Here is a 25,085-nt window from a genome sequence, read left to right on the forward strand (position 1 = left end):
AAAGTGAAACAGAATGAGGTTCACAACTCAAAGTCACACTGATTCAATGTTTTACTATCACCGAATTCGGATGAACCGGTATTGATGACAACCATGATATTTGAAACATGTTTTTATGTTTTTATAAGTCGCTTTGGATAAAAGCATCTAACAAATGACATGTAATGTAACGTAATAAAAATATCACTTAAATAAACCGTCCTTTCATTCATTTATTATTCTTTCCCATTCTCGCTTTGTCTGCATCACCAAATGCCATGCACACATGAATAAAACAACACAAAGATACATTTGACTGAAATACAAATGTTCTCCCCCCAATATTTTTTAGATATTGGGATAACTATTTCGGCCAACGTAATCCTGTAGTGAAATCTGATTATGTGACAGCTCTAATCCATATGCGCTCATATTCATGGATAGATTAGGGAAATGTCTAACACAGAATATTTCCCTCCCAATTGAATTGAATTAGAGTACATTAGAATACTATTTAAATACTCAAATAATTCTTTTGAAACTTTTTACAGCCTGATGAGTTGAGTTTAGCTGAAAAGCAAATGCTAGGAGAGATAAGGAAAATTATACACATTTTACATAGATTTTTTAAAACAAATACATATTTGTACGTATGGCAGGTTGTTCACAGTAAAGGAAAAGCTCCAGGTGAGTAAGCAACGTTTCAGACACTAAAGCCATTAGTTCCCTCCAGTAGAGCGGCTCATGCGTGTTGCACGGGTTGACTCCCAGGTGTTTCATGGACCTCACACAGTGTATTGCTAAAGAAGAATATGTATGCTTTTGCAGTTTAAAATAGGAGGAATAAAAAGCAGCCACTATTTACATTGTAGGAGTTTGGTGTCGATGAGCAGCTCCAGAGACAGGAACAGCACCACGAGGATGACGCAGGCCACCAGGATGCAGTTGAATCCAGCGCTCAGCAGACAGACCTGCCACAGGGCGACACGTCGCCCACAGCAGGGCTTCAGCCAGTTGGACCTGAAGAGAGGAAACACAACGAGAGATATGTTTTTCAATATTACTGCAGGTAACAGTATGTGTTATACTATTGCAATGTTTAGATTTTTATAAACAAACAATACAAATGAACAATGTGTCATAAAAGTATACTTGGCGCAAACCATTTATCTCTTAATGTTCTTAATGGTTTTCATTTTTGTAAAACACTTTGATTTGCCTTGTGTTGAAAGGTGCTACATAAATAAACTTGCCATGCCTGGCCTTATTTAAATGTATTATTCTCTCATTGTCATACATTTTGTTATTTCAAGTCAATGTATTGTTGACCAATAAAGAATACATTGACGGATTGACCTACTGAGATGTTCCAGAACAGCAAGTAAATTGATACTGAATACTTGCATCAACTTCCAGTCTTAGTGCAATGCTGGACAATATTTCAATGGTTTGATTTTGATATTTGAACTCCCCGACATGGCCAACAGAGGGCGGTAGTTTACATCCATGGTGCTGAAGGCCAGAGCAAAGTGAAAGGAAGTGTGTTCAGAGACAGCGTTGACAGAGATGGGGACAGTGAGGCTCTGTGAATTAGTGACTGGACCAGCATCTGTAGGTGTGACTGGCATATTGATGGACTCCTTTTTAAAAGGCAATGAAGGGAGGCACTGTAGGATGCTGCCCAGAGAGAAGGCTGTCACTTCCAGCCAAATCAGTTAAGCAAAGTGGGCAACATAAAATGATATTAAATATTTCCAATTAAACTTTAACCACATTAACATGCAATCTCCTGTGTTTAAATATCCTGCAGAGAAAATGGTAGGTGAACATTTTGAAGACTTTAAAAGCTGTATTTTGCCAGGTACTGTAAGAATCCAGCATTTAGGCCATTGAAGTGTCTGGCAAGATGACTCACTTCTATTTTAAAATAGAGGCTAGTCTTACAGACCAGCTACTACAAGGGCTGACAGTAGGAGATGAGAGAAACAATGCCTCTCACCATCTCTCCAGCTGGAGTGGAAAGTTGGCGCTGGCCGCTACCTTTCCCTTCTCCCCATGCACTGGCATGGAGGAGACAGACGTTGGCAGAGCAGTCCTCTCCTCTGATCATGTCTTCACTCCTTGGCGTGGTGTTAATATGCGCAGCAATGGTGGCAAAATGGCTGCGCTGTCACTGTGGCTTCAAAAACTGATTATCCGGCACTCATGGCTGAAGAATCTGGATATTTTGCAATTTAAAAACAATTATAGACTAAATCACATTCTCACTTAAGAACTGTTGGATGGAAGTTGGGTCTGTATTTGAAAAGAGATGCTTTTAAATAGGATGTCAATTCATAAGACTTAAGATCACTGGAATAAAATATTAAAATATAAAAACCTAGTATTCTTTCCTGTTTGCACAAGTTCATCCCAAGATCAAATCCTTTTGAAAAATAAGCTCTGAATTGGCCGGTTGTATCCTCAACAACAGATCACAGTGGAAGTGACATTTCTGACATCACTGATGAATAATCTTGAAAAAAAACCTTCTTCATTCTTGCCAAAAGTAACACATGTGTTACTGGAAATGGTATTAGCCGCTGTTGGCAGGGGCAGAGCCACAAGCCTGTAAACAATGCACAGCTAATCTAATAAAGACGTAATCATGCTGATAGCAATCATCTTCTTGGCTTTGGGTGGGGTGGCACAAACGTTGGAGCTACAGATGGTGTAGAATCTGCTCCACCAGAGTCTTGGCGAGACTCTGAGGATGCCAGGTATCATGCTGCCTTGAGAGCCAGCGTATACGCCAGCCTATATACTACATATATAAATAATATGAAACCAAGAAACGACATGTAAACTTAGCCTGAATCCTATACTTTACCAACCAAGCTCAGCTTTCTTCGGACCATCTGACCACACAAATAAAATGAACTACTCATTGTCCAGTAGCATATATATTCATTTCAACAGTACATCTGCAGAAGGTATTTCCTCATGCATGCCAATGAAACTATAAAATAAGCAACAAAAATCAGTGGGCAAATGAAAGGAAGTTTTGAAAATGAAAAATATTCTATTGTTCAACCACAGAAAATCCTAGAATGAGAAATTGACAAAAGGTTATTGTACACAACAATGTAAAAGCTTTGAATGTTTAATTACTCAAATGCAACAAAAAGGAGACATTGTTTCACTAGGAGCCTAAACATATTCAAGTTTTTATTAAGAAGAGTTTCTTAATGTATCATCAGTAACCGAGTAAAGGATGTCCTTCAGCCCTACATCCATTTCTATTCCAGTATTCACTGACTGCTACAGATTGGTTCCAGCAGAGCAGTTGGAGTTTGGTGCCTCGCTGGAAAGCCACCTTGACAGTTAGTTGAAGGTGAGGAGAGTTACTCATTCACCCTCTCCACCCACATTGCCCAAGAGACTCTGGGGATTAACACCGGTCAACCTCCAGTAATAACCTTCCCTCACCTTTGTGGATGTGTGGCTACGCCGAACAGCAGACAGCATCGAGTCTCAAACCAAACCTTGTCTTATCAGATTGTATGAATTCAAATAAAAAATGTCAAGAGCTGTGAGAATAGAAGGGAGTTTGTGAGAAAACATAAAACTAAAGAAAAATAGCAAATCTGTGCATTTCAGTCCTCCAAACATTTTACTCAAACAAGCTCCATTTCCCGAGGTTATGGTTTAGCAAACTTCCACCATGTGATTAGAGAGTCCATTAAAGTGCATCTCATATCAAATGATTTCACGCTTCATTCAACTGCTGCAGGGAAGCAAAAAAAAAGAAGAAAAAAATTATCACAACAATAAAACTCCATGAGTGGGAGTAGTAAAGGAAGTGGTAAAAGTGAAATACTTCTTTCAAAAACTTTATAAGAGTACAGTCTCCTCGGGCTTTCATAGTTCTAAGGATTACGTCCATATGCAGCCAATTACAATAAACATCAATGAATAAAATACTGAAGGGAAATACTACTTTTCAAGCAAGTAATTGCCTTTGGACAAAGCAAGACTAGCTGTTGCCTCTGTTTTAGTTGTTATGCTAAGCTAAGCTAAACTAATGGGTCATTGGCTGTCGGTTTTTCGCTGTGTTTCATATTTAGAAATCAAACATACTGTAAGAGCAGTAGCGGTAAATCTCGGCAAGAAATCTACAAGCTTATTTCCCCAAATGTTAACTATTCACTCAAACCCTGAGTGTAAAAGGTGTGTTTCACTATTGTAAATGGGTAAACATCCAGTAATTCAACATTTAAAAAAAAACTAATCATGCCACGGCATCTAAGTCCACACACACTTGAAAAATTATGTCTGAAAGCTAAATCGTGGCCATCATATATTTTACCTGAAAATATTGTAATAAATAATAATAATAATAAACCATCGCATTACAATATGTCCATTGAAATCATGTTTATTAACAGGCTATTAACTGCACCGCACAAGCCAAAGCATGACACACAATCACACACACATGAATAAGGGATGTGAGTTCCGCTGCAGTGCAAAGATTCATCTTTGATACGTTATAAGAATAAGTGAAATTCAATGAATGTATGTGTCCTTATATCATGCCAAAACTAGCCCAGAGGGGACGCAGTCAGATGCTGCTGGTGTCACTTGCAGTGTATTAATGAGTCTTATTAAAGCAACACAACAGGAACAAATGTTGTTTCTCTGACCCGCTCAGCGCTGACAGCCTGACAGAACCACCTGGCCCCAGTCACTAAGCACATACATCGGACAAGGTCGCTGATCAAACTGCAAGCTTTCAAACTCACTTGGTTTCATGGATTTTCCGTTACAAAGAAATTAGAAAAATATTTGGAAATAACTACTTATTTTGACACAAACATGGAGTTTAAATAGCCTTTGTATTTTTTAGATTTCATCTGTTTTTATCCCTCCTGCTTTCTCCTTCGTTCTCCCTATCTCTGTCCACTCCTTCTTTCTCTACATCCCTTCTGCTGCCTGAGTGTGTTGAGCAGGTTGATATAGCTGTCACTGTTTCACACTACCGGTGAGATTGAGTGGGGCTGGACAGGGAAACAGAGGAGGGAGATTAAATCGGGGAAAGTAATCGATACCAGCATGTTGAGTGAGCCACCAAACACTGGGACTGTCAGACTCACAGCACCTGATGGTCTCATCCGATAAAGTACTCCATCGCAGAGGGGCCGGTTGCTTAAACATGTTTGAATTCTTCCAATAAATAACAATGTAATCCAATATAAAGAAAAAGGCCTTTGATTAAAATTGTGTAAATAAGGTCCATTTGAAGTCCATGTTTTATCAGCAACTTCAAGAGAATTGCTCTGGGCAGTTTCTTGCAATAAGAGCAGCACATTTGTGTGGCTCTTGAAGGGTCAAATGTTGGTAATTGAATGCCTGTTTAGGATGATAAAGCTTCTAGAATTGTATTTTTCTTATGCTTTCTAGACTCTGAGTTTGTAATTACAGATGTTAGTGTTTCTAGTTTCTAGATCACTGGAATCACCTGGACGAAACCTAATTAGACACTGGAACAAAAACGGAAGCTTCACAAAGAGCACACTGTACAGTAAGTGATTTTGTTTAAAAAACTAAAGCTCACCAGCAGTGTCCACTTATTCATAAACTTAGCAGCCAAAATGTATCCTTGAAAGATTCATAAACAACAGATGAAACAATCTCTCTCTTTTGTCCAGGCTCAAAGGAAACATCCTATTCCTTCCAAGATGACATTCAATTGAGGGTTGTGGATTGCATGTAATGAATATTTTTGAAATAAAATAAAAATAAATTTCACTCACGACTCTTTTTTTCATTTTTCTTGACTCTATTATTGGTTAATCACCTGGGGTGCTTTGGAAATGGTGATGACGGCTATTCTTGGAATGAGGGGTGTGATTGTGAATTTAGAAGTTTAGTGAGATTGTCTCAACACTTTTAAAAAGATGTGTTGTTATTCAAGAAATGTGACCCCAGTGGATGAAACTCATGTACACCCACACTGAAAAAGAGAGAGAGAAAAAGCCCAATATTATATAATACAAGAGAATAGAATGATCTCTATTGTCATAATACTTGGTTACAATTTGCGAGGTTTCACTCTGTAGTTAAATAGAAAACAAATAAACTAAGTAATAAAAAAGACTGATGAGAAGGTTTACTAAGGTCAGTGAACCATGAATGTGTGTGGAATATATATTATTGCAGTATTTGTGAATATATTTCAGTCTGTTGGATTGAACAACAGAATCCCAGTAAGCATTAACACGTTTAAAGCTGCATTAGGCGATGTCTGAGCACTAGAGGTCAGAAAGTGACTCAACAGCAAACTTTACATCTTGGCATGCTATCTTAACTTTAAAAGTTATGTTACGTTGCTCACACATCAGCAGAAACAGAAACGCAAACATAACCTCAAGGCATCTGTCTATGAATTGTATGTAAGAAAATAATGTGTTTTTGTGAAGTTATATGTTTTTTCTTCATTGTTTCTGCACTCCACATTGACCTCCTTGCATACTCCTTGCATACATGATGAGTACTTTACACAATATTAAGCAGGCAACATCTTGATCTTGATAAGTCATTGACCCTCAGTTTAAGTTTTGACCGGTGGTAAACAAACCATCTTTGTTCATTGGTGTTATTGCCAAACCAGAACCTCCTACAGCCAGCCAGCCAGAGTTTGTCCATTTAAAATCATACCGCCAAAAAACATGCTGTCAAGAAGCACTTCAGTACTCATGAAATGTGTGTTTAGCAGGAAAAAGAGCAGAGACAGGTGCAAGAATACCCTCTTGGTTCTGAAAGAAGGATTGTGAGTGTCTCTTCAAGCTAAATCAACCTGCAGATGGCAAATTCGGTCTCACCTGACAAAGCAGACACCAGACAAACAGCATCCTATCCTCTCCTAGAAACAAATGTCTCCAGCAGGCTCGGCATTTCAGCAACCAATGCACACACTCAGAAACACAATGCTTCATGCTAAAGCAAGCATGGGAAAGGGGGAGTACCAACTAAGCATAAAATACATGCTGAGTTTCCCTGATGCTGTCAGATTGCAGGTAATTAATTTTACATTTGAAAGGTTCCCCATTACCAATGCCTGTGCATCATTGATCACAAGTTCACAACACATCAGCGGAGAAAAGGCAAGCCTCAAAACTCCTGCAACAATTTCAGTGCAGACAGAACCAAAGGAATAAATGACTGACCCCGGAGTCAAGATATAAATCTCTGAGGCAGAGACTTCTGCTCAGAGATCGAGCGGCCTTTGTCTTTTGGGAAAATGTACTTAAGAAATAGCTAAAAAAAACATGAATTATTACTACAGTGTTTATGTACATGAACAGTATTGTCAGGCAAGCACATTTTTTATTAAACTGTTCATTTTTGTATGTGCGACAGTTACATAACAGCTTATTAGTTTCACTCAAAGTCATGCTAGCAACAATAACTGATACTGTGCTGGTTAAAAAAAAGATAATACATGTAGAGTCCCTGCCTGTTTTTAATTTGCTTAGTTTTGGATGTTTCTGTGCACTAACCTCTACAAACATAGCAACCAGGTGCCAGATCATAACCAATAATATACAAATACAAATATTGATGGCACAGCACCAAAAAGAAAAGCGCAAATTGCAAGGGAAATAATATCAAAACCTCTGTATGACGTGACTGTTCATACTCCAATTAAAACAATTACAAAGAGGAACAAAAAGACCCCAAAGTCGCTCAAAATGACTAAAAAGGGACTTAAAACAATCAGAAAAATACACAAAAACACGTAGGGATGTTTGTTCTTGCTATTTTGCATGATTAGCATTTCACTTTATGCTGAAAGGGATTACATTTGATGTAACATAATACCACCAGACCACCATGATTATATGTAACCTGCAGATAGAGGCTCGTGTTTACTGTGAGCGGTTCCTTGACTCAATGAACAAGGGCAACTGGTGTTCAGCTTTTCCAGTCGCAGCCTTGTGGGAACGCTGGGGGGAGACTCATTTGTATGTTACAAGGGGACAGGAAGGTCAGTGTGTTCACGTGTGTGTGTTTGTGTGGCTGTATTTTGTATTCTGTGCATGTATTCTATGTGTGCATTCATACGTGTTCAGCCAATGAGAGGCAGATTGAATCTGTATACTCTACTGCAGTTAGTAACAGATTTCAGCTGAAGTGACAGAAGTGAGTTCATCTGAATGAGAAGACATTTGGGATATCATTTAACATGCAGCAAATCAAATAAAAGACTATTATTTACTTCATGGACCACAAAAGAAAAATGAGGCCGTATGTGATGCTTTAAAATAAGACATTCAAATATTCCTATGTTGAAAAGAGCTAGCAGTGCTCAATTAACATGGTTTATATAACAACAATGTCTCTGTCTTATTGAAGTTAATGCACTGTTAGATCGCATAAAAAACATTCTGATACGTTTTCATGTATTTTCGTTAACTGACCTTCTTCAAGACTACATCAGGAGTTCAGTGATAAGATAGTTAGAATTATTGTTTTTTCAAAGTGTAAACATGGACAAATGTTACTATTAGGGTTATGTTAAACTGCATGATTGTTGGTGGATTTTGGCTTCCAAACCACCATACAGTATATTTTAATAATATTGTACATAATGCCTCACGAGGTAATTAGTGATGGCGAAATCAAATAATTATAATCTAGTTTTTAGTTTTATTTCTGGTGGGCTGCTCTTCTATTGCCGTATTAAAGAAAGAAGAGTAGGTTTAGGGGTACATGACAAGGTTTGAACACGTTTTGAAATCCTGACATAAGAGCACTATTTCGTCACTTATAGAATCTCTGATGTAAAAGGTTCATCCATGTTCATTTGTCCAAGACAGACAGAACAAATCTACTTGACTAACGATGAGCATTTAGCTTCCTCACCACGCGGGCCAGCAGCCATCCCTGTGGCAGAGGAATTAAGAAGCCTGGGAGATAACAGGGAGGCCAGTCACTCCCCGGTCGCTGTCTCAGGCAACTTCCTGTGCTCTCTAATTAAATCAGGCCAAATTGTCTCGACCAGGTGAGAGCCTTGAGGGAATGCAATATTTCAGAAAGCAGGACTTCCACATTTGACTTTTCCCCCCCTTATAACAAAGTTGCATCGTGTAAAGTGCAGTGATGGACCCCCAGAAAAGATTATTGCACAAATCTGTTTTGGTTTTGCTTATTGAAAGAAGTGTTTAGACTAAATGTCCCTTTAAAATGGGTCTCAGAGATATGCCCTCTGCTAAATTGACTAGAGATGGTTGTGATTATATGCTAAGAGCCATGTTTATTTTAATCATAAATCACTTTCCGAGCATTGCAAATGCAAAGTCGTTTTTTCCAAAATGGAACATTTGGACCCTTGGCCTAAAGCTGGTGGGAGGCAGAGGGTAGGAGCACTTGTTTTTTCCTCTTTCCCCTCCTTGCTCACCACACATTTAGATGAACCATCTGGCGTTGGTGCCTAACCCGGACTTCTTCTTAGCACATTTGGAACAGCCGTATCAGCGACATATGCTTCTGTCTCTGCGTCTGGCAGCCACACACCCATCACTGGGATGGGAGGTGACATCATTCCACCGCTCAGGTGTGCACTTGTATCTGCAGAGGGGGGAGGTTTGTGCTCTGGCAACTTGAGATATCTCCTCTCTGCAGGCTTTTATCCAGGTGTTTTACCTTGCCTTCAAACAATAATAAATCCAGGTAGTTCCCCTTATCCCTTATCACATCGTCAGCATCATACTGACCTTTTCTACACCTTTTTATGCATCATTCCACAGACGTTGGCAGCAAGATATTTTGAGCCGCGGCTGAATTGGTAGTGCAGCAGCTTGTGGAGTGTCAGGTGAAAAGGGATATTTTAAGTGATATTTTACAGTAGCTGAGTTTCATGGCTTCATTTTATCTTATGTTCTGTTGTCCTGTAAACAGGGTTAAGGTTAAGCCTAGTTTTGTGAGGTATCCTGTCATTGTCATATTACTCAGGGATGTCTACATGGAATAGTGTTGCCTACAGGCACGTTTGTTTTAGTTTTTTATTCTAATAGGAAAGAGCCTATACACAATTTGTGACTTACAATATAATTATTCAATATACACTTTAAATGCTTAGCAAAAATAGAATCTCACCAGATCCTGCAAACTAGATGTTTTTTATAGTGTGGAACTGTATTTAAAGATTTTGAATATTTTTTGTATTTGGTCATGTGACTATTTTTAGCCCGTTCATCTATGCAATCCGCATATAAGGCCCTTCAAATCTCCCTCTGTGAACTCCTTTGTTACACACGGAATTTACCCCCTGATAAAAGTCACACACCAGCAACAGCCTACACAGATACTAGCTGAAATGCACCAAAAAGAACCCTTCAACCTAAAAAAGTGAGCAAACAAACAAAAGCAGCTTGATGACTAGGAAGAGAGTGGGCGGCCATGAAAGTGCTGAACACAAGCCCACGCCACCTTGGTCCTCCCAGCATTTTCCTAGACAGGAAGATGGATGGGCCCAACTCTATTAATAACTACACTCCACTTACCATGACGCCAAAACTGCTAACACTGCAACTGCCCCCTGATGCTAGCTAGAAAAACCACCTCCCACAATGTCGCCCACGTCTCTCCTGATAGGAACACAGTGTTAGGCAATAATACAGTAAACGGTGCTGGAAATCTCCAACCTGTCCACCTTTATTTACCCTCACCACAGGACTGTTAACAGAGAGGCTCTTTTAGGCTCGTGAAGGCGCCTCCGGTGGATTTGGTCGGTGTGATGTGCTGACAAGAGTGTACAGCGTGATTTACAGTGATAAGGGCTGCTTCTTGGCATTACGTTTAGTTACAGCTCACTTTGGCTATATAAGGCATACTTTGTGTGTAATCAAGAGTAGAAAAAGGCGAGACAATGAGTGTGAAAAGATAAGAGTAGGATACTTCGGAAAAAGGAGGAGAAGCCAAATAAAAATCAGGAAATATGTAAAAAGGTGGTGAAAGAGTGAGAAAGAACATCTCAATGTGCAGAAGCATCAATGAAGGAGCACTATTGTTCCTAATGAGATGTGACAGCGCAGTATAAACTGGAATATGAAGTGAACCATGATTACAGAGGATTAGATTAACCAGCACTATGTAGTGCAGTGAGAACGCTTCTCAGGCCTGGCATTGTTCCCCCTCTCTTTCTCTTTGTGTATAAATACTCTATGTGCTGCGTTTCTGTTCATGCATGCACAAAGACGTGTGTGAGAGAGAGAGGGGAGGGGTTGTGTGTGAGTGACTGTTTTGCCGTCATGTGAAGCGAGGGCAGCGCACTATACGAGAGATAGCAGTAAGGTCAGCTCCACCTTCACAATGCTACAGGCTATGATATGCAAACATGGCTGACAGTAGGTGCTTCATCACCCGGTGGCAGCTTGACACAGGAGCCTTTTCTCTTGATTAATCCCCTCTGCTTGCTTCCTGCTATGAAACACATCGCAACCATACAGTATTGGCAAACCATAATAACACAAAGCTCTGTTTGTTCAGCATCTAATCTGTAAACCTGTGAGAACAAAATACAGCCTGCGAGTGTCTCTTACATGTAAATGTGATTTTTTTTTTCTGCAGTTTCAATTTCAGGGACTCGCCAAGAAAACCGATTAGTTCAATAACTTTGATATGTACGCTACACGCTGGTACATTACATCTGATGTAAACTTTTAACACCCTGCAACAGAAGATATATCTGTTTAGTTTGCATATTTTTCATTTACTCCCACTTTCTTTCTGGAATGGGTAGATGCGAAAAGTTTTGCTGACAGCGATGCATTTTCCAAACTGCAAGTGGGAATAACTTCCACCCCTCACCCAATGAGCCGTCACCATGTTGATGAAACACCTCCACCGTGGTTGTGACATTTTCACTTTCAGAAGCGCGATCTCGTTTTGGCAAACATCACTACAGAGCATGCCTAAACATTTCCAATGCACAGCTTTTTTCACGATGCTCCTTCACTATCTCAGGAAGCCAATGAGCCAGCTAATGCAGGCTCGGGTGGGGGGGGTTGAGGTGTGGTGGGGCAATCCACTTTCCCAGGTAGAGTCAGCAGAGCATCTAACAGATTCCTCACCCTACATATATTTTCATTTTCACGTCGGTGGATTGCTTTCCCATCGCTGCTGTCTTGACTTCTTTTAACTTCACTTCATCATTCCACATGCCCATAAAAAAGGTTCATTTCCTTTGCCCCATTTCCCTAAAGGTGGGTCTAGCAATACTTCCCTCTGTAAGATGCACTGCAGCTTTTCCTATCAAACACATATGGGTCTGATGGTGCTTACATACAGTTATGACCCAACAAAGTCAACTCATGATGTCAAAGCGCTGACTTGAGAAACACGTCCAATGCTGCAGAGGCATGTCGTAAAACATGATGATGGTGCACGGGCGTGGTGATCGTGAATGTCATTTAAGGAAGCTAATGACCGCTGTCTGTTTGAAAGGGAGATCGATACGGTAATGAGCAGATGGAGGCAAAGGCGTAATCACCGAAAGCCCAGCGGTGCTGATATCCACAGAATAAAATAGAGATGGGTCCTGGATGGCGGCAGGCTGACTGACACATTCAGTGAGACGCTCTCTCGCTACATCTTACTGATTTTAATGACGTGGCCTTAATGTCAAAAGAGATCTCTTCCTTAACACTTTCTCGGTTTTTCTCTTTCAGTGCCGATTCTCACGTCCTCACTGTATTCTGTCTAAATATCTGACAATTTGGCAAGAACACCTGATGTGGTGCTAGACCTATACACAGGAGTTCTTGATATTTAACCTCTATTATCACATATTAAGAGGTATGGGTTATACTGATTAATGTGAGGGATTAGTATAGCGTTTAATGGAGAGTTGAGATGTAGCACACACATTACTGGAGCTCATGCCCAGTGGATTTAAATGGAATTTCATTAAAGCTAAACGAAAGAATGATGACTTTTACAACTCCCACTGGCAGCATTTTTATAGGCAGACATTTCACACTAATGACTTGAATATGAAATAGTGACCCCATCGCACTAAGCACAGTTTGAGTAAATTGGGCTCACTGGTAAAATAACCTTCACCGCAGTGACTGTTTAATCTGTTGTTAGAGCTTCTTACAGCACGGGATCTTACAGTTCTCTGCCTCGGGACCAGGAGCAAGAACTTTAGTCTCTGCCCTCGCACCCAAGCTAATTTGAACATATTGGTAGTCTAGTTTTGTGATTAGTCAACAACAGCAGGCCTGTGACCCAGTTATTGGACAACTCTCTGCTCTATCCTTACAGGTATTTCACAAGTTGAGCAACAATAGGAAATAATGCATGCATAATTCATCTCCGTACACCAAATGTTTCCTAACAACACCGACCCAAGACAGCGAGGACAATCACAGTAAACATACGCACGTCTATCTATAATGCATATATGGATGGAAATACATGCTATCACTAACCCTGATATGAAATAGGACACATGAGCGTTGTACTGGCTGTGACACAAGCGCAGTGTGAGTGTCGGCACCACCCACTGTTGACGGTGCGTCTGTGATATCCATCTGTTTCTGGCCATGACTGGCTAACTGAAGGGAACCAATGGAGTGAGACCTGATTTGGTGTCAAACGGAGTGCTTGGATAAGGTAGTGTGTATGGATTTGGCGTGTGTGTGTTGGATCACGTACTACAGCTTATGGTGTTTACGTGCATCCTGGTGAGACGTTGTGCTAAGAGCCAGGTTTGAGTAAGAGTTGCTGTCCAGAATGGAAAGATGGGACAGGGAGCAGGTTATGCACAGGGGGGGAAAAATCTGTTAATGTTGTGACTAATCAAATGGACAGCTGTGATGTGATCTCATATCCATATGCCATCCCAAAATGTCTCACAATCGTGTTAAAGTGGAAAAATCAAGGACCATGTCCAAGGACAGCAGGTTTAACCTGCCATTGACTGAAATGTTGTTTTCCTCTTTTTAGCCTTATATTTCACCTTTAACGCTTTATTTCTCAAACTCAAAGTTTAGGGGTTTAATTGTTCAAGTCTTGATTTGTATGTGAGTGGTGCAGTGGAGGCTAATATAAAACCCCTCTCCTGACTGATAGAGTTCCCAGCTAGAGGAAAAGAAAAAGTAGGAATAATACAAATTAAAATTGAATGTCAAGTGATGAGGCATAGCTACTGCATGAATGACATCAAACAACTGGAAGTGTTGCTGTACAACCTAACACAGCCTGCACTTGATCACTCATGTGAGACACAATAAAATAATTGAAAGTGACAGCATGTGTAGTTAGACTGAACAAAAGACTTTAAGAAATTAAGAGTGTGATATTATCGGCTCCTGCGCTGCAAAATGTCACTTATATAAAGGCCTCTATTGGCAGGCAGGGCGAAGAGGGCGGAAATGTTGTCTGAAATGATGAATTGATCTCAGTTAACTTATGGACGCTGGAAAACCCAGAGGTTGTCATTTAATGATAAATGGACGTAATACTGAGCAACGGGGACAGCAAGTCAAGGACTTGGGGAGGGAGGCTTAACACATGATGGATGATAATCATGCATACTATGTGGCATTTAAGCAAGTGTGATGGGGTGTGTGTGTGTGTGTGTGTGTGTGTGTGTGTGTGTGTGTGTGTGTGTGTGTGTGTGTGTGTGTGTGTGTGTGTGTGTGTGTGTGAGAGAGAGAGGGAGAGAGGGGGAAGGGAGAGAGGGAGAGGGAGGGAGAGAGAGGGAGAGAGAGAGAGGGGAGGGAGAGGGAGGGAGAGGGAGGGAGAGGGGAGGGAGATCTTATATAAAATGTGTAAGTAAGGATGTGAAAACTGAATATCTGCAACAATAATTTTAGATTGCAGCGCATAGAGCAAAATACAAACAGAGCAGCATTTTTAGTATAACTCCATTATATTTTGTTATCTAAATATTAATAATTTTGATGTTTATAAATGAAATGCTAAATATGAAAATCGTGTTAACACCTATTGTAAATTATCCAGTGCCTCTGAAATCATCAATCACATCACGTTTTTAAACTTTTGTACAAAAACTTATATTTTTTGAGTGATATTCATTTGCAAAAAACAGAAGAAATGCAAGATAAAAAAGTAAACAACAAAATTGACTAATAGCATTATTAATAATAATTTTCACCACGATAATTTAGTGGTGGTAATCTGATGGTGAACGCTTTAATTGAAATGAACAAAGCTCTTCTGACTTTTAGTCTCCAGTAAAGCTACTGAAACACTGGACCCTCTGCCTGGGTAAATGTCCATTCCAATGTTTGTCACAGTGTTAAGTATCAAGACGAAAAGAAGATGATAATGAAGTGTTTGTCACAAAGATAACGTCATTAGAGTTCCGACATGGACTCCAACAATCTATATTTCCAGCAGCTCGCAAAAACTTCATCTATCCTGGATCGACTTATACTGTGTTACTGACTAAAGATGACACGAACATGAAAAAAGGTTTAACACGAGAGGCCAGATATGCAGCACTTAGTAACAGTGAAATAAATAAATCATCTGTGGTGGATAGGATCTTTCCTCAGTATGTTTTCAGAGCAGATGTTTGCTTTACATCATATCAGATCATGTTGCTGACAGTAGGAAGAACGGTAAAGTTTGTTTTGCATTCATTATGTCTTCAATATCTCCCATGGAGAGCTGTATTTTAATAAAGGAGCAGTGAGAACGAGTTGCTCACCGCTGCTGTCCCCGGTTCTTATGTCTGATGTTTGGGCCAGTGTAATCACCTCAGGGCGAAGATGACCAGCTCTGAATACTAATTTAAATCCGCAAGCTTTTTCACATTATTCATATTATGCATGTAGGTAATTACTCTTTACCAACAATCTTTGACGTAAGTGAATTAAAATGTCCCACAACACAAAAGGAAATAAGTCATTTTTAAATCAGGTGATGCAGCAGTCATCTTGCATTTTAAATACATTTGACTTTGTCTCATGTTTTTGAAGATTTATGAGAAATGTCACACTAGTGATTTTGAGTTTGTATTTGTAATTCCTTTATGTTAAATAAAGACAATAGATGCTGTGTAATTATATGTTTTTGTAATATAAACAAAATGGTGACGTTGAATTGAGCAGACGTCTGGATTATCCAGGCTCGTGGTGAATTTAACGATAACATGTGTAAAAAAGGGAAATCCTGTGATTGACAGTTACCATAGGAACAAGTTGACTGAAAAACACCAACTCTGCAAGTCATCACACTTCACGATATTTGTTTAGCTCTCATCTTATTCTTTGTTTAGAAAAGTATTCCAACATGATAATATATCTGATATGTTCATCTACTATGTGCTCTTATGAAGACATTGTTGTAAATTGTCAACACTTGGATGTGAAATCTGTTATAAGATAATGGAGTAAAAGTGAATATCAAGAATAGATAGGGAATCATCTGATAAAAGACAAAGTAAGTGCAGAGATGCTTTATTAAGATCTAATGTGTTACCTAAATCTGGTCTAGTTTCCTAACAAATTCAGAATATGATAAGCTTAGGGCATGAAAACAGTAATCTTCGATTTCAGAAGTGATGTCTAGTTGTGTTTGGGAGTCAGGTCTTTTAAATGTCCTCAAACAAATCAATGCTCAGAAGATGCAGCAGTCTGTTGGCACAAACACTGACTGTGTGTTTGTTCCTGTTCCAAATGATAATAGAAAAGTCACCTACAGTCGAAAAAATAAACCACCAGTGTGTCACTCACACCTCTCTGTTGCCAAACAGCTCACAGAAGCAAATCACCGTCACTGTGAAAAAGCTGTTTGAAACCAACAAAGGATCACGTCTGTCACTCACAGTTGCCAAATCTTATTAAAAACAAACAAACCAAATGTATGTGTCAGATTGAACAACGCTCACTTATACATCATAGCTTCACTCACCCGTCCCTGTTTTCATCGTCATCTGCGTTGGAGAGGAGCTGAGAGCCGGCCAGCGAGAGGTCCAGAGCCGCCAGGGGCAGATCTCTGTAGCCAAAACTCACCAGCTGGACCGGAGGAGCCAGATACTGGTTCTCATCCTCCACAGGCTGCGAGATGATCTCCAAGTCCGAAAGACCTGCCTGCTCCATTTCCCTAGACACATGCCAACACCAGCAACACGAAGACGAAATACAAACAAGCATGCAAGAAGAAAGAGGAGACAGAGAAGAGAAAAAAGCATACATTACTTCAAACAAAAAACACACATTTCTCAGATAAGTTCAGAGATGTTACTTCACATGTCTACAATGCATTTTTGAATAACCTGGAAGTAAGGAAGTAAAACCGAGCGAAAATGGCAGTAAATGACTTCATATTTGAAACAATAATGTTTGGCCAATACTTTAGATTGCATAAAGTGAGCATAATGCAAATAGTTTGTGCTTAATTGGTGTCATTTTGGTGGTTTTAAAGAAGCCATCCCTTTTAAGAAAACATGTGAGGGAAATAAAGAAATATACTAAATACTTTGAATGTCAAAATCCCAGTTGTGACATTTACTAATGATCATAAAAGCTGGATCACAGAGCAGAAGAAAAGGACAGAAAGGTTTGCTGAAGAACTGACTGTATGCTTATGAACACAAAAGCAGTGCAGATAAAAAAAAAAGACTAATTATTCTGCCGGGCAACTTCACTAAAAACACATTCTTATTTACAGTGATGGCCTCAGGGAGTGAGCAGGGAGTGAGCAGGGAGTGAGCAGGGAGTGAGCAGGGTCAGAGAGGGTTACACACAAACACCCACTCAGCACAGGGAGCTGCTGAGGACTCTCTGATGATGACCAGAGGAGATGCAGGTCTTTGCCTTCAAAGACACTGATTCCTGGGGGGAGTGTGTGTTTCTGCGACTGTCCACATTTTCTAAAGCAGCCTGAATATTTGAGTCGCGATCATCCAATAGAAAACTAACTTAATTAATAACAGCACAACACAAACAATTCAGATATGGATAGCCACAAACAATGATGAAGAGTAAGAGGAGGGTTAAGAAATAAACAGAAAACAGCAGCTTCTGTGATAATCTTATCTGTTTACCGCTGCTTTTCCACTGAGCTCATATTGCAACCATGTTTCCTCTTTTAGAAATTGTCTTGTTTTCCGTTTGTTTGCTATATAAAAACACTTACCTGTTATGTTAGTTTGTTATTTTTATCAACAAATGAAGAACCAACCTAACAAAGCTATGTATTTGTGGCAAAAAGTTTGTCCTTAGCTACAGTCATGTAAGCTAGTAAGCTAATGTTTGATAGCTATGACTTGGGGGAATTTCATTATAGTAGCACATACTCTTTACTCACTTGATTGTAATCGAAAATTAAGTGGGGTAAAATATAGTGAACATCATCACATTGTTTTGCTAGGTGAAAGGTGATTTTTTTTTATTTAGCCTTTATTTAGCCTTTATTTATACAGGTGTAAAATCTCATTGAGACACAAGGTCTCATTTGCAAGAAAGACCTGTCAGTGGTAACACTACCACACAAAGTTACAGACAGACAGGACACTAAACACAGAGGCAACAATAAAATACAACATCGTAAAAAAAGTAGTCATTGAAATCCATATAAAGTATTCAGATATAGCAGGTGCAAACACCCACAGATGATTTCTCCAGCTTTTTTTAAATTAGTTTAAAATCCGTGATGGGTATCAAACTGGTCAGCTTAAGTTCCTGCTGAAGTGTGTTCCAGGTCGAGGGGGCAGAGTATGATATGGCTTTTTTCCCAAGCACCGTGCGTACTGAGGGGACGGACAGAGTGATGTAATGTTGAGATCGTAGGCTATAGCTGTACTGTTTGTGTGATATGTAAGTGGATATGTCGAGGGGCAGCAGTCCAAGCATAGCGGTATAGATGAGTTTGTACCAGTGCAGTGATCTGCGCATTGATCATTTGAATCCCATTTGAAATTTGGTCAACATCTAGTTTATACACCTGACAAAAGTGACTGAAATACAACTTGAAATGATAGTACTTAACATCCTTGGAGGAATATATGTACAGTATGCCCCATGTTGTTGGGGAAAAATTGAAAAACAACAAAACAACCCGTTTCTGGTTTCTACTTGTTTCAATTATACCTTTAAAAAAAACACGGTTAAAGAGTACCTTGGTTAATTTAAACACTTAAAAATAAACAGGTCTGTTTAAGTTCTATTTTAATCCCTCATAATGTCAATGCATTTTTTGTCAATATTTTTCATGTAGGGTGGGGTAGGTAAGTTTGAGAAACCGGCTCGAGATACACTTTTTGTTATATTCCATGGAATGCTCTTAACATCCCGATAGCAATGAATATCTTAAGTGCTTTGACAAAAAATCCATTAAAAAATGTCATCTGTGGAAGCCGTAGTACTGTAAAAAGCACGACCAATCATTTTAGCCGGCCCGGCTAAAATGACTGGATGGCCTACCTGCCTGTCAGCCTTCCATCTGTGCACAAACTTATCTCATGCCCTCATTGGTCATGTGCGCGTTCGTGTGTGTTGGAGAAGGGGCTCTGTAAGGAAGTGGCAGATTTCTTCCGGTTGTGTATTTTCAAATTCTAGCGCACTCGAGCTGGTTTCTCCAAAATTACCTACCCCACCTTTAAAGGTGTTATATGAATATAACAAAAAGTGTTTCTGAATTAAATTACATACCCCACCTTTAAGTAAGTGATCTTTAGGAGGTATTTCAACAAGATTAGTAATGTAGTAGTAGTAGTTGTTGGACGTTAATCTAATAACTATGGCAACGTTTATTTGTGTTTGTACCAGCAAACCTCCACCCTAAAACCCCCGGAGTCCCTTAACCTTAATATCCAAACACATGAAGACTCAGTTGTGGGCCAGCATCACGTAACCCGGCGTGCCCACAAGCCCCAGTTGTTTAAAAGCTGGGCCATCTCAGTGGAGCGTGGAGGTTGAAACAAATGCTGAGTGCAGCTGCAGACTCTGTGTGTGTGTGTGTGTGTGTGTGTGTGTGTGTGTGTGTGTGTGTGTGTGTGTGTGTGTGTGTGTGTGTGTGTGTGTGTGTGTGTGTGTGTGTGTGTGTGTGTGTGTGTGTATTTTTAGACCAGAGCAGATGCTGGTGTATCATGTCTGTTGTGACGTCATTGCCTCTCTCTTTGTCAGCTGAGTGGATCCCCACTCTTATTCAAACGTCAAAGGAAGTCAGGAAAAGGGTGAATGGGCATGGGAAAGTAGAGCAACAGTGGGAGAAAAGGGGGGTGGATATCAGGGGTTATACAAGAACAACAGGGGAGGGTAATAATGACAAAAGGAACTGTGAACAATAAAAAAAGAGAAGATTGATAAAAAAAATAAAAATAAAAGGTCACAAAATAAAAATGTATGAAAGAGACAGGAGGAAATAAGATTGATCATAGATTGGGCAAAGTGAAGAAGAAAGTAGAAGTACACTTTTCATTTCTGAATTCTTCACTTCCTCTCCTTTCTTTTCCTACAGTCATTTTCAAACTGTCGTGACAGAGAGCACTGAGTGCCCTTCAATATTCTGAGGGAAAATCACGCTCTCTGACGGACAGGCATACCTTTAGGAAAGGACAGACAGGTAAACAGACAGGAAAGGGAATATAGATATGCAGGGGGATAACAGATAACCCCCAACACACACACACACACACACACACACACACACACACACACACACACACACACACACACACACACACACACACACACACACACACACACACACACACACACACACACACACACACACCACACACACACACACACACACACACACACACACACACACACACACACACACACACACACACACACACACACACACACACACACACACACACACACACACACACACACACACACACACACACACACACACACACACACACACACACACACACACACACACACACAGATAATGTCAACGCTAAAGGACCTTTGATGCGATCTTGTGTGACCTGAGCTGTTAGAGGGCAATGTGTGGTTTTTGTGTGTGTGTGTGTGTGTGTGTGTGTGTGTGTGTGTGGTGTGTGTGTGTGTGTGTGTGTGTGTGTGTGTGTGTGTGTGTGTGTGTGTGTGTGTGTGTGTGTGTGTGTGTGTGTGTGTGTGTGTGTGTGTGTGTGTGTGTGTGTGGTGTGTGTGTGTGTGTGTGTGTATGAGGACAGTCTGTTATGGGAATAATGGAGACTTCCACAAAGCCACCAATCTTATCTTATCTGATCTTAACTCATGACTCTGTGACCGTACCAGCCAAATGTAAAAAATCTATTGAAGAACATATAATATATTAATTATCTGTTATGTTTAATTAAGAAGGCTATGTAACTAACAAAGCAACTAATTTCCTTATTTGGGATAAATAAAGTATATATCTATCTATCTAAAGCTACAAATATGCAAAACTCATTCAACCGGCTCATGTTGCTAAAATGACCCAAACCAGCAGTAAAAGGTATCAAAAGAATATCTATTGTAACTGTAACCTGAAATCATAATAAAGCACAGCACATTAAACCAAACAAGTGAACAAATGGAGAGTTTGTGAGATGAAAAGCAACAGAGCATGACTATAAGAAAAAAAGGCACCAGCTGTAGTTATGTTAGCGCAATATATCCACTGAACACAACATCCAAATGATTGAGTCACAGCCATTGTAGGCAGGTGTATCCTAACAAACTGTTTCAGGTGAGTAAGCATGTGCCCATCGCCGGCAAAGACCTGGAGCTGATCTCAAACTCTTTGTCCCACATACATTCTGTATGAACAGTCCAGATGTATCTAGTTATTTATGATTAAGTGGATTTCTCACTTTAAGCAAATCAAATTAAACATTAGTTGACGTGGTTGAAGCAGATTGAAAGAAAGTTACAACACAAAGGTTATTTAATATCAAAATAACTACAAGAATACTTTACAGTCTAATGATTTTTCACTCTGATATAGTGATGCGAGTTAAGAGTGAAAGCTTCTTTTCAGAATTGAGGTACAGATCCCAAGAGTAGTCTATAATCACTGCATGTATAGCATACAACAGCATGTCCCTTTGTTTTTTTATTAATAAAAACCCTCTGTTTTCAAGGAGAAGCGTTATTGCAGTGTAGTCTGGAGAGTTGCTGCCCTCATCCCAATTTGATGGGATTATTTCCCTTGGCAAGAGGGCCTTACATTTCTACGAAGTTGCATACGCTATATGGGCAAAAGGATATTCACCAGAGGCTGTGATGCTGTTGACTCATGTAAAATACAATATGTATTATATGAGTCAAGAAAACAGATATGACATTTCTGTAGGCAGCAGCTTTTTATAATTGTGTATGGGTATAATACATATATGCAAACTTAATAGATTAAATAATAAGCACAATGAGAGAATACAACTGCAGGGCAGAAAATGTGAAAACATATGTAAGCTTGAGAAAGCCTGTAAAAAAATACAGTTAAAATACTTAAGAGAGGACTTCTTAGTGAATTAGCTTTATATGCTTACACACATTGTTACAAGCTCAAAATATCTGTGATAGTAGGTGGCAGGTTTTACAAGTGATCAATTGATGCAACAGATTGCCACTGATTAATCTAATTTAAATAGCCCTGAAAAAGTATTTATAAGCCTTTTCACTTTGTGTTAATTCATAAATATATATATTTTTACCAAAGTTCAATACAGAGGTGAGACAATTTGTGTGTTGTCTGTGATTCTCCTGCAGTTATGAGATGTTCTGGGCTCAGTGGTGATGCATCTCTGAGCAACAGGCTACTGTAAACGTTTAAACCACAGATTTTTTTTTTTTTTTTTTCACTGCAATTAATGCATATTTAATCATGGATAGGATTAATTTAGTTGGGGCTTTGAAGTGCAAGTTTCTCCTAACTTATTTAATCTTTCGAGCCTACCAGTTATTTATTTTATTTAAAATATGCAGGGCAACATCACTATGCTTTAGTTAGTTATGCAACCAGTCACGCACTAAAAAAGGACTGACCGAGGCGATGCTTGTGTTTTCATGTGTCCCAGTAAAATGTTAAGTGTCAGGATTTAAAAGTACGTTGTTGTTCTGCAGGAAGTTGTATGTGCGTCTTTGTCGAATACCTTTACACTTATTTTCCTTGGCAAATTCCTAATTCCTACTCTGGATACGCAGTATTACACCACAGTGGGTTGGCCTGATAGATGTTGGGCTCTCCACACTTCTCCTACACACATCATCTCATCCATACCACCTCTCATCTGCAGCGCAGCAGCAGGTTGGCTCTCTTCCAGAACAATCAGGACCGTACACATAACCACTCATGACAGACTCAAGCTGTCCACAGCCCGCAGGCTCACAGCTTACAGTAATGTACCTGCTGCACTGCCTGCTGCCAGTTAAGATATCAGCTGCAGCACATGGATGGGAAGCAATAGGGTTAAAATGCATTTTGAGATGTGATAATTCACTGAATGTCTGTTTTGCTTGTCTGACAAAGTTACATTAATGTTGCATGGAAATATAAAAAAGCACACTCATTTACAAAGTCAGCTGTGAATCAAGGCTTCTGATATTGAAAATAAACGTTGCAAAGATTAATATTATAAAAAAAACAGTATGTTTTTTCCAAACTACTTGCGTTAAAATTATTCTGTTTGGCAGATAAATGTTAAAAAGTAATCATATTGTTCCTATTACTTGTTGAAGAACATGACTATGACTAAAATCATAACAATGATGATGAAAAAGACGAACCTGCCTGTTTCTATCCAAGTACAAATATAAATTCTTTATTTTTTTGCTGTCTTAAATGCAAATACTGACCTTTCTGAGTATCCCCGATGTTCTTATCTTACAGAATGGGGCAATTGCAACATTCTCAAAAACATTATTTAATGGAAAGACTAAAAGGACTGCAATTGCAGAAGAGCACCCACAGGAGAGAAGTGGTATTCAGGGGGGCAGGACTCCCTGGGGGTGGCAGATAAAAGCACATTGTGGACTGTAGAGTCGTGGGCCAGGTAGGAAAAGGTCATTTTGTGACAAAAGTTGCTCAAGGGACTTTACTGAGCAGCACCAAAGCAGAAGGTCATGTTAGTAACTGGGAGCCAGTGGAGCTGAAGAACGTGCTTCCTCCGTCACATGGAGGTGTCTCGCTCATGACCCATGGGACCTCTGTGCAATAAGACAGACATACAAGCAGTGTTGAGGAAAATAAAATAAATACTCTGACCTTGTTTGCTTATTACGAATGTTAGCAAAAAAAAATGTTAGCAAAAAAAATGGGAGCAAAAACAAATATTAGAAATGACGTTTATTAGTGAGGACTAGACTGTGGCCGTTTCTCAATCACGAGGATATTGGCTTCCAAGCCAATATTTCAAGGATGCTACGTCATCAAGTGGCGCAGCAGGACCGTTCCAATGTCCAGCATACTTGGAATTCCACCGAGGCCGCGTCCTTGGTTTGGGGGAAATTTCGAGGCTGCACATGGGTAGACTTCGTGTCCTTAAAATCCCCACAATGCTTTGCGCACGGACCAATTTCCCCAAATCTGTGGCGGAAAATGTAAGGCGGGGCCTCTCATATGACGCACACCTGCACACTTGCTAGCCTGTTCCACTCTTCGTTTTCCGAATGCCAGGAAGGATTCTTGCCTAGCTTCTGAAGGAAGTGACTCGGCAGACATGTGCTACCAAGCAAGCGTACTCGCGATTGAGAAACACCCCGTGTATCTTGTTTATGGATCATCTATATACTATTGGCTCTCAGGCTGCCTCTTTTCACCCTCTGTCTGAGACCAGAGCCCAATCTGCTCTGATTGGTAAGCTGGCCGGCACTGTTGTGATTGGTCAACAGCATAGAGATGTCCCGCCCCTTAGCCTATCACCTACAATGTGTTGGGACACTAGAAACGCAACTGTTACATAGTGATGTCATTATGTCAGGGAAGTAAACAAAGGGTTCCAGTGTGTGGGAGAGAAACTCCCTCTGGAGGGAACTTTGGGATTTTAGCCATTGAAGGCCATCTACATGCACATGCACCTAAACAACACACTACAGGAATGGGAAAACCCCCCAAAAGCATAACAGGGGTTCTTTAAAAGGAACTTAGTACGTTAATATCCT

At 39.8% G+C, this 25,085-nt stretch overlaps 1 protein-coding gene across 1 annotated transcript in view; it reads right to left on the reverse strand.

Annotated features, from left to right (window-relative positions):
* The window catches only part of LOC117471684 (transmembrane protein 266-like), a 43,921-nt gene that overhangs the window by 13,725 nt on the left and 5,111 nt on the right, over nt 1–25,085 (reverse strand). Inside the window, exons 3-4 of the mRNA XM_034116861.1 lie at nt 16,912–17,103; nt 845–999 (exon numbers count right to left, since the gene is read on the reverse strand). Coding sequence (XP_033972752.1) covers nt 845–999; nt 16,912–17,103 — 347 coding nt within the window. The remainder of the gene's footprint in view (nt 1–844; nt 1,000–16,911; nt 17,104–25,085) is intronic.

This window comes from Trematomus bernacchii, unplaced genomic scaffold (assembly GCF_902827165.1).
Source record: "Trematomus bernacchii unplaced genomic scaffold, fTreBer1.1, whole genome shotgun sequence".
NCBI lineage: Eukaryota > Metazoa > Chordata > Actinopteri > Perciformes > Nototheniidae > Trematomus > Trematomus bernacchii.